At 37.1% G+C, this 10,594-nt stretch overlaps 1 protein-coding gene across 3 annotated transcripts in view; it reads left to right on the top strand.

Moving 5' to 3' along the window:
• Positions 1-3,352: 3,352 nt before the first annotated feature.
• LOC115223510 (kynurenine/alpha-aminoadipate aminotransferase, mitochondrial-like) overlaps positions 3,353-10,594 on the top strand; it is a 27,217-nt gene continuing 19,975 nt past the window's right edge. The window contains exons 1-3 of one of the 3 annotated variants that reach the window (XM_029794130.2): positions 3,353-3,488; positions 8,203-8,287; positions 10,437-10,536. In XM_029794130.2, coding sequence (XP_029649990.1) covers positions 8,221-8,287; positions 10,437-10,536 — 167 coding nt within the window. In that variant the 5' untranslated portion in view covers positions 3,353-3,488; positions 8,203-8,220. Of the gene's footprint in view, positions 3,489-5,421; positions 5,790-8,202; positions 8,292-10,436; positions 10,537-10,594 lie in introns of those variants that run through there. The other 2 variants (XM_036512359.1, XM_029794127.2) reach the window with 2 other exon arrangements.

Raw genomic sequence — 10,594 nt, 5'->3', positions numbered from 1 at the left:
TTAGAAGACATGTGTGCAATGTGTCATGCAATGAGAATAGAACCGGGAACCATGTGGTTGGAACGCAAACTTCTTACCATGCCCATGTCACACATATACTAAGACTTTTGCTTGTTGGTACCCTTTTTCTGTCGTATTAGAAGGGGAAAGCTATGGCTATGCTGAGAGAGATGAAAGAAGCAGAAAGAATGCATAATAAAGGGTGGAAGATTAGATAGACTAATAGCTAAGTGGGAAACGAACAGGGTGGGAATCAGCAGTTTGTGAACACAGGCAGAAATAAGTAGATAGTTAAATATATCAACTACTTCTAGTTTTCTGCCCTGGAATTTGATAGAGTCTATTTTTTGTACATTTTTAGTGTTTATTGTACTTGTGCACTTTCCACACACAAAAAATATTTTTCCTGTTAACCTTTCTTTGATATTGCTGCACCTCTAATGTGTCCATAGCTTACATCTGGTACATCTTATGGAGTCTCTACCTATTCCTTTTCTCCAGATTGAGCAGGACCATCTACCTGAAAAGATTTGTGATTTGTCTGCTCTCCTACTTACTAAGATTTTGGTTTTTGTTAGATTAATTCTAAGACCTTTGATTCTAGACCTTGCTTCCACGTCTAAAATTTCTTCTCTAGTTCTAGTAGTGATTCAGCTATAAGAACAAGGTCATCAGCTTAGAGGTAGCCTGTCTTAAATTCTTCTGTTATTGCCTGAAGGACTAAGATGAACAAGAGGGCACTGAGGACCTTGCTTCCACGTCTAAAAACCAGGTGTAGAGACTACTGGATAGCAAGGATACAGAGGAACGGTGTATGAAGGAAGAAATGTGAGGAAGTGAAGAGATGTAGAGATGTAGATTGATTTGTTGGGGTAGGGTGTGTAATAAGGTTTCTTGTTACATGTGGGTAGAACACACAGGTCGGGGATGCTCATATATCAATGATGCAGTGAGACAGGGCATATGGGTGAAACACAGGTTTCTCAAAAATCATGGTGACTCCTTTTTCTTTCTCTGACTAGCATGATTGTACTGAGAGTAGGATGTGTGAATGTGTATGACCTGAGATCAGCTTGAAAGCAAGGTCACTTGCTCAATGATCTCAGATTGCTTGATTTGGATGTGTCTGCCATTAGTGAAACAAGAATTTCTACAAAGCATGCTCTAGCAACTATATTCTCACCTTGCGACCTATTAGGAGCAGGTGGCTGTGTAGCAATGCTATTCCCGAAAATCCTTAGATCTCCAAGTACAGGCAATCTTCTTGGACCCGGACGGTAAGGTGGCGGTCCTAGACGTGAATGGCAGTGGAAATGGCGCCTTTAGACTAGTAGCTGTTTATGTCCCCCGACGGGACTAGAAGGCCAGATTTTTTCAAGCACCTAGAAACATTCTTGGGAACATCTTGCACTCTAGTACTAGTGGAGGACTGGAATTGTATTTTGGTTGCACAGAAGGACTGTGTGTTTCTAATACATAGCAGAAGGAGGTGTAAAATCCTCGAAAACCTGCTCAGAAATTTCCAACTGTCTAACAGGTACCGACTAGATTTCCTTGATGTGCCAATGTGGTCATGGAACAACCACAACGGATCATACAGATCGTGTCTAGATAGAGTATTTGCTTGGTCAGAGGATAGGAGTAGTGTAGGTTTTCCACAATTTAAATTAGTCGGCTACGCATAGCACAAATTTGTGATATGCACAGTCATTTTAGATAGGACCCATAGACAGGAACGCGACGTTACTGGCATGCAAAGACTACAGAGGCTGGATTAGTGAATTAGTTAAGTGGCAGTTAACAGGGAAATGTCAACAACTGGTGGTGGATCATCCTTAGGAGAGCGATTAGAGTAGAATTGATGGTGTTTAGCATAGAGTTGGCAATAGAAAGAAATAGATTAGAGAGAAAACTAGTTAGCAAACTAGAAGAGGTGATTAATAACAGCATCATGACTGACGTGCTAGCAGCAAGAATGTCCCTTGGCCATTTCTTTGGGGTGAAACACAAAGGATACGTTGTGTGAGTTAAGGCTCATGCGCTGCACGAAGGAACTAAAGTCAATGGACCCGAACAGTAGAGACACAATGTGGCAACAAAACTATGATCAGGTCTTTGGCAGATCAGGATGGGTACATGCTAGTCAGTTCTGAGCAAATGTGTGCGACTTCCCAGCAGCACTTCGTGTGGTTGCTTGGGTAGGGTGATAGGTTGAAGATGGTAGTGGACTTTACTTCGTACCTGGACGGCCTACCATGGCTCTCTGCAACAGACATAAGATACTGTGAAAAACTGATAATGGCTACAGAAATGCGGGAGGCAATGAGCTACTACACAAGTCGCAAATCACCCTATTCGGATGGTTTGCCCAATGAATTCTGTGCAATCATGCCAGATTTGTTTGGCAACCTCTTGACAGAGGTCTACTGTAACTGGAAGCAGAATGGGAGAATTCCCAGTAGTTAGCTTTGGTGTGGTAATGCTGCTGAGAAAGGATGCTGAATTTGAGGACATACTACGGAATATTCAGCCCATAAATATGCTAAATGCAGATTGTTTAAGATTTTGGCCAAGGTGTTAACAAAAAGGTCGATGCTTGTTGTCTGTAGTCTGGTCGGGGAAGCGCAAACATGCTCAGTTCTAAGCAGGTCTATCTACTACAACCTCCACCTTATGCGATATATCATAGAGAGAGCTGGGACTAAAGTCCATTCTGATGAATTGCCCTGCTGCCCTTCTTCAATCGGGCAGGCAAGGCAGTCTTCATTTGGCTGACAGCAGTGGCAAAAGAGGTTGAAAGGAATGAGGACAGAGACAGTCCTCTTTGGTAGAGCCCTCATCGAATTTTTCAAGTTCCACTTGTAAAGGAAAGTGAGGGCAGAGACAAAGGTGCTGTCCTCGGGTGACTTTATTGAAAGGTGAGGGAAAGTTACAAAAATGGCAAGAGTGGATGGTACCACTCTAAGTGTAGACCTGTGAGTCAGAGGAAAGGAATTGGCGAGGGCACTTGTCCTTGGCATTCAGGGAGATTTTGGATGGTGGGGTTCCTCGATTATCCCTAGGGGTCCTCCTGTATAAGGAGGGTCACATCACTATCATCTTTTTCCTTCCCCTCTCTCACTGTCATATACTATGTATACTTCCCTTCTTTTATTGTATACCATTTATACTTTTCTCTCTTTCTTATTTTTTTTTAATCATTTCATTGTACATAAACCCCCAGACACTTTATGTCTGTCTTTGTATTGCCCCCCCCCCTCATCCTTCGCCCAGGTAGCAAATAAAAAAAAATCATTACAATTATTATCGTTGATGTTATTTATATATTTACTTATTTCACATGTGCAGAGGGTGTATTACAAATATAAAGAACAGCCTAGTTAATAAGACATGATAACAATAATTAAAGCACACAGATAAAACCATTTCTGAAAAGACAGTCAACATTTACGGCACATTATCAGAACTGAATTATTCCTTCCTATACAGTAAGTTGAACTGTATTATATTTATGTGTTCCTTTTTGGAAATGTATTTTGAAAATCATTAATGCATTGTATTTCTGACTTAAAACCATGAAGGCTACTAAATACTTACTTTAGAATTTTTACTGTATTAATATTTCAGGTTGTAACTAGATTTTAGTATAACTAAAATACTTTTCAAACTGTATGAGGTCCCCAGATTTAAAGAGGCTTTCTTTATTATCTTATATTTTGAATTAGCAAAATTGTAGGAGCCCTGCAAAATCTGTAAACCCAGGGGCCCTACAAGGTCTAAATATGGCCCAGCAAAATGGTATAACTACTAAATTTTTAGCCCAATTATTGAATCCTCTTTTGATTCATTGGGCCTTTTTAGATGCAAAAAGTCATTAAATTTAATTAAATACCTCTGAATCTACTAAAGCACTTTAAGTTTTGGGGCTTATTCAAGGTGCTTGAGATCCCTAGATTTAATGGGATCCTCTTTAATATCTTACTATGTTTTGAATTAACAAAATAATAGGGGCCCCAAAACGTATTGGCCGAGCAACCCCACAGAGTTTAAATCTGGCCCAGAATAATTGTATAACTACTTCTCTGTATAACCATTTTAGTATATAACTACATCTCTACAATTACATCCTTGTATAGCTACTTCAGCATTTGCTGCATAACTACTTCAATATCTAACTACATTACTAAAAAACTATTTCAGTATATAATCCCTGTATAATAATTTCATGAAGGCTCACCTTAGAGTATTGAATTCATGATTGCAATATCAGGGTTTTGATTCCCAGAGAGGTAGAGCATTGTCTTCTTGACCTTGAAAAGACGAAAATTAAAGTTGACCGTGGCAGAATTTGAACTCAGAACATAAAGGTGGACAAAATGCTGTGAAGCATATTTTGCCCAGTGTGGTAATGGTTCTGCCAGCTCACTGCCAAATTTTGAAAGATGGCCGGTAATTTCTTGGAAGGGGCAAGTCAATTTACATTGACCCCAGTACTTATTCTATCTGGTACCTTTTTGTTAATGAAAGGCAAAGCTGATCTTGGTAGAATTTAAACTCAGACTATTAAGACGGACAAAATAACATTAAACATTTTTCTCAGCATGCTAACAATTCTGCCAACTTGCTTTCTTCTTAAGTCATAATATTAACAGTATATCTTAATGTGTAAGTATTTTAATGTATAGTTCGTTCAATATGAGCTATTTTACTGCAAAGTTATATCAACACTCAGTTTTTTCAAAATATAAATATCTCTATATATAGCTATTTCACGGTATAAGTCATCACAGTGGACAGTTATTTCAGGCTTGCAATCATGCGGTAGTGAATTCAAATCCTGGACTGGGCTGTGTGTTGTGTTCTTGGGCAAGACACTTTATTTCATATTGCTCCAGTTCACTCAACTGTAGAAATGAGTTGCGACATCACTGGCGCCAAGCTATATCGGCCTTTGCCTTTCCCTTGGATAACATCGATAATGGGGAGAGAGAAGGCTGGTATGCATGGGGCAACTGCTTGTCTTCCATAAACAACCTTGCCCAGACTTGTACCTCAGAGGGGAACTTTCTAAGCACAATCCTATGGTCATTCGTGACCGAAGGGGATCTTTACTCCTTTACTCCTTTTACAGAATATAACCACTGCAATACACAGCTGTTTCTCTCTATAACTCTGTAAATGTATAGACATTTTATTTGCTTAATTTTACAGTTACCAATTAACAAAGAAATTATGATAACATTACTTGAGATTGCAAAATTACATTCAATGGAAATATATGCAAATATAAAACATCAATTGATTTCATTGTTAAATATGTTGTGGTGAGAGTCATTGACACCCCTGAGGAATTGGAAGAATGGACTAGCTGAATTCTTATAAAGAGTAGAGGTCAGTAGTAGTCGGGGGTGAGCGGTTGGTAGTTTTACGAAGTACTTCGTGTGAACACACCGATTAAACCCCCGCTGTGTAAATTATATATCCAGCATGTGTCAAGGATAATAAAAGTGGCTACGAGATATACGAAACCAAAGAAAAAAATCATTAATATGGAAGACTTGTTGGCTCGCATGGTACAGTTGCAACAGCAACAATATCAGCAACAACAGTTGTTACAGCTACAACAGCAACAACAACAATACCAACAGTTACTGGAAATAATGTTGAAGAAGTTTGAAAATACTTCAGGTTCGTTCTTGTCAGACAGCATAGCAAATTCAATTGGAGAATTTATTCATAACCAAGAAGAAGGTACTACTTTTGCTGCAATGGAGGAGCCCTGGATTGAGGTTAGAAACCAGCTCTTCCTCTTTTAGCAAGAAATCTTAAAATAAAACCAAATAATGACATACAGACATACATATATATATATATTGACAAACTATGCACGAGAACAAAAGTTGTAGACCTCAATATTGTTGTTAATAGAGGGCTATATTCATTGAATAATACAGTTATGGAGACTCACGTACAGAACTTCAAGTTTCTGGTTCAATGATACAAGGATCACTGCACTTCTTCAGTTCTCATATGTCCAGTGACAAACACACAATAAAGGTGTGTCAATCATTGTATTGTTGACACAGAAACTTGAAGTCCTGTATGTGGATGTCCAAAGCTACACACATGGTGGACTTCTTTCAGTTTCTGGCATTCAAATTCACTCACAAGGCTTTGGTCAGTCTGAAGTAATAATGGAATACCTTTGCTCAAGGTGCTATATGGTAGTACTGACCACACAACCACGTGGTTGAGAAGCAAACTTCTTATGACACAGCCATGCTTGTGCCTCTCGAATGAAATCTTCAATGAAATCTATGTTCTTGGACATTGCTGTCATCAGTAATTCTGGACTATGAAGCATCAGCTTTAGGGATATTGTGACACAATATAATTCATGTTCTTATTTATGATAGTAAGTTTCATATTTATAAATTGTTTTAGATTTACTTAATTTATTGCAACAAATAGTTTTGCATCAAAATTTATTTTTTGAAAATATTTTTTAATTTATTCAATGAGTGTGAAGCAGAATGAGAACGACTTCTAATTATTATTTCTCATTTAAAAAATATGAGCTGACCTTATAGGTTAATCATGCAAAAGTAATAACTTGTCACATGATCCTTTCCTTCATCTTATGTTACCATATGTTTGCCTGTACTGGAGCCACATAAAAAGCACTCAGCCTACTCTGTGGGGTGGTTGGTATTAGGAAGGGCATCCAGCCATAAAAGCCCTGCCAAAACAGACACAGAAGACTGCTCTTGGGACGATGATGATGCAAGCTTCTTGTTTTAAAGTGATCAATATTAAAGTTGCCATCGAAATTTCATGTAAATTTAAGTTCTGAACACCAACTTAATAATAACAAAATTATTTTACTAAATTCTTCATTATTCTCAAAAGGAATTGAAGCAAAGTTTGTGTATTTCAACCGGAATATGGTAAGTAAAAGTTTTGTAAATCTATTTATTCATAAAACTTCTTAGAAAGTTACTTTATTATGCATTTATAAAGAATTTCTTTTGAAAAAAGAAACCTTCCATAAACTGTTTTTTATATGCAAAAGAAAATGGAGAGGAAGATGAGAAACTTGGATCACAGTCTTATGTGAGGATTTGGTATATGGAAACTAAAAGAAGCCATATACAGGTTGCATAAGATATTTGAGGACATACCTTTTTGGGTCAAAGATTATACAGAGTTTTTGCTAACTCTGTATAACCTTTGTTTCAGAATATAATAATAGCAAAAATCCCCAAAAAAATGAAAGGCAAAGTTGACCTCAATGTAATTTGAACTCAGAAGGTACAAGCTGGAAAAAATGTCATGAAACATTATGTCTGGTGTCCTAACAACCCTACTGGCTTGCCACCTTAATAACAATACCAATTTTTAGTGATGACTGCCCAACAGTGCATAATACATGTAGCAACACACTAACAGAGTGACAAGTAGAATTATAATATATTTCTTTATTGCCCACAAGGGGCTAAACATAGAGGGGACAAACAAGGACAGACAAAGGGATTACGTCGATTACATCGACCCCAGTGTGTAACTGGTACTTAATTTATCGACCCCCAAAAGGATGAAAGGCAAAGTTGACCTCGGTGGAATCTGAACTCAGAACGTAAAGATGGACGAAATGCCGCTAAGCTAATGATTCTTATTTCTTTATTACCCCCAAAGGGCTAAACATAAAGGGGACAAACAAGAACAAATAAAGGGATTACGTCGATTACATCGACCCCAGTGCGTAACTGGTACTTAACTTATTGACCCCAAAAGGATGAAAGGCAAAGTTGACCTCGGTGGAATCTGAACTCAGAACGTAAAGATGGACGAAATGCCGCTAAGCTAACGATTCTTATTTCTTTATTACCCCCAAAGGGCTAAACATAGAGGGGACAAACAAGGACAGACAAAGGGATTAAGTCGATTACATCGACCCCAGTGCGTAACTGGTACTTAATTTATCAACCCCAAAAGGATGAAAGGCAAAGTCGACCTTGGCGGAATTTGAACTCACAACGTAACAGCAGACGAAATACGGCTACGCATTTCGCCTAGCGTGCTAATGTTTCTGCCAGCTCATACAAAATGTATGCATGAACTGAACTACATTTTAAAAAAGTTTGCTATTTTGCTTTTATTTTCTTTGTTTCTTTTCTTTTTCTTCTCTTCTTTTTTTTTCAGATAAATCCAACTTCAATTATGAATTACAAACGGTATTTCAACAAAACTAGTTTGCACAGAAAACCCTCGGCAATTAGACTATTAAGTAAGCTGATTCATAATTTTCACAATATTGTGTTAATGTACATGTTTCTGTTGTTGTTTAACTCAGTTTAGTCCTGATCCAGTAAATGGATCTTCATGTTTCAACAATGAATACTAAGTTGTTCAATCAGATGGACTTGAATTAGAATCATGGAGTTGGAGTATTGTACTCCCTTCCCCTTCATTGTACTCACTTCACTGTCACTACCCACCTCATTTTCATGGTACTCCCCTCACCTTCATTGTACTCATTCCTTTGTCATTGTACTCCCCTTTCCTCCATTGTCCTCACCTCATCTTCTTTGTACTCACCTTGCTTTCATTGTCCTCACCTCACCTTCATTCTACTCACCTCACCTTCATTGCAATTAACAGATAAAGTATACTGATTTTCCAGTGAAAACCCAATAAATCCAAGATTTAACCCCACTACATAGTGTCATGTGAATATATCATGACACTATGTAGTGGGGTCAAATCTTGGATTTATTGGGTTTTCACTGGAAAATCAGTATACTTTATCTGTTAATTGCAATGAAGGTGAGGTGAGTAGAATGAAGGTGAGGTGAGGACAATGAAAGCAAGGTGAGTACAAAGAAGATGAGGTGAGGACAATGGAGGAAAGGGGAGTACAATGACAAAGGAATGAGTACTACTATATCTAATATTCATTAACTTATTTTTCAAGCTATGTTAAACTTGTTCTCATCAGCAGATTGCATCTTTTAAGAGGATTTAGCACATTATTTTTAACATCAATGCATGTTTTTCCCTTGTGGTCACACTTATTACAAAAAAGATAATCCTTTCTGCATAGTATTTGGTGGAATTAGCAATTTATATCTGAAATTAAAGAATCATATACATAGAATTCATACATTTATTATTATTATTATTGTCATCATCATCATCATTATTATTATTATCATTATTATTATTATTATTATTATTATTATTATTATTATTATCATCATCATCATCATCATCATTATTATCATCATCATCATCATCATCATCATCATCATCATCATCATCATCATCATCATCATCATCATCATCATCATCATTATTATTATTATTATTATTATTTTTTTCTTACTTATTACAAAGTTCTTAAAATTTCCAATCAATGGTAGTCACATGTGGCACTGTTTTATTCTTTTGAGAAATCATTAGCATGATACAGAATATGACTTATTAATTAAACAATTTATGAAGTGAGATATTTCATTAAAGATGGAAATAATTACAGATTGGAGGAAATTCATAGAATGTGTTTTACCTTCACTTTTTTTTTTTGTCTTTTTGTTCATAGAGCATTAACAATTGAGTTTTTTCTCAATGTCTTCACAAATCAAAGAACATTTAATATAACCGTTGATAAATGACTGTTGGTTGCATTCATTTATAATGCCAAAAAGGAATTTGCTGTTTTAAGATGGTTTGGTGTGATTTAAGGGAAATTAGATGCTATTTCTTGCAAGCCAGTTGACACAAAAAAGTTCCTTCATTGGCTCATATATATCTTTAGAGTATCTACATCACTAAAAAGATCAAGCTCTCTTACACTAGGTTGACTTAACCACATGATAAATATGGATAAGTATAAGTTGTGCCAGCGCCGCCTTGATTGGCTTCTGTGCCGGTGGCACATAAAAAGCACCAACCGATCGTGACCATATTCCCCTGGCACCTGTGCTGGTGGCATGTAAAAAGCACCCACTACACTCATGGAGTGGTTGGCGTTAGGAAGGGCATCCAGCTGTAGAAACACTGCCAGATCAGACTGTAGCCTGGTGCAGTCTCCTGGCTTCCCAGACCCGGTTGAACCGTCCAACCCATGCTAGCATGGAAAATGGATGTTATACAATGATGATGATGATATATTAATACAACTTCTTATCTCCATTAATTTTCTAGACTTTCACAATACCATCATCAGGCACATGAATACATACATGCACACATAATATATACATGACACACACATACATACAGACTGACAAACAGACAGACAGACACACACACTATGCATGCACACACACACACAATTTTAATCTTTTCTTTTATTTGTTACAATAAAAACAGAGCAGATTTAACTTCTGTAATGATAATGATGATGACAATGGCTCACTTATTTTCTCTTGTAGCGAGCATCTTTTTTGAGAATCCGACAGAAATTATTTCTATGGCTGGTGGTATGCCAAATAACAGTTTATTTCCAATACTTTCTGGCACCTTCCAACTTCGGTAAGTCTCTATGTATTGTTCACTTCTGTATATAGATGCTCAGTATTCAAGATTTTAA

Source organism: Octopus sinensis, linkage group LG23, assembly GCF_006345805.1.
Source record: "Octopus sinensis linkage group LG23, ASM634580v1, whole genome shotgun sequence".
Lineage (NCBI taxonomy): Eukaryota > Metazoa > Mollusca > Cephalopoda > Octopoda > Octopodidae > Octopus > Octopus sinensis.
Note: the sequence above shows the minus strand (reverse complement) of the source record. Positions and strands in the feature narration are given on the sequence as shown.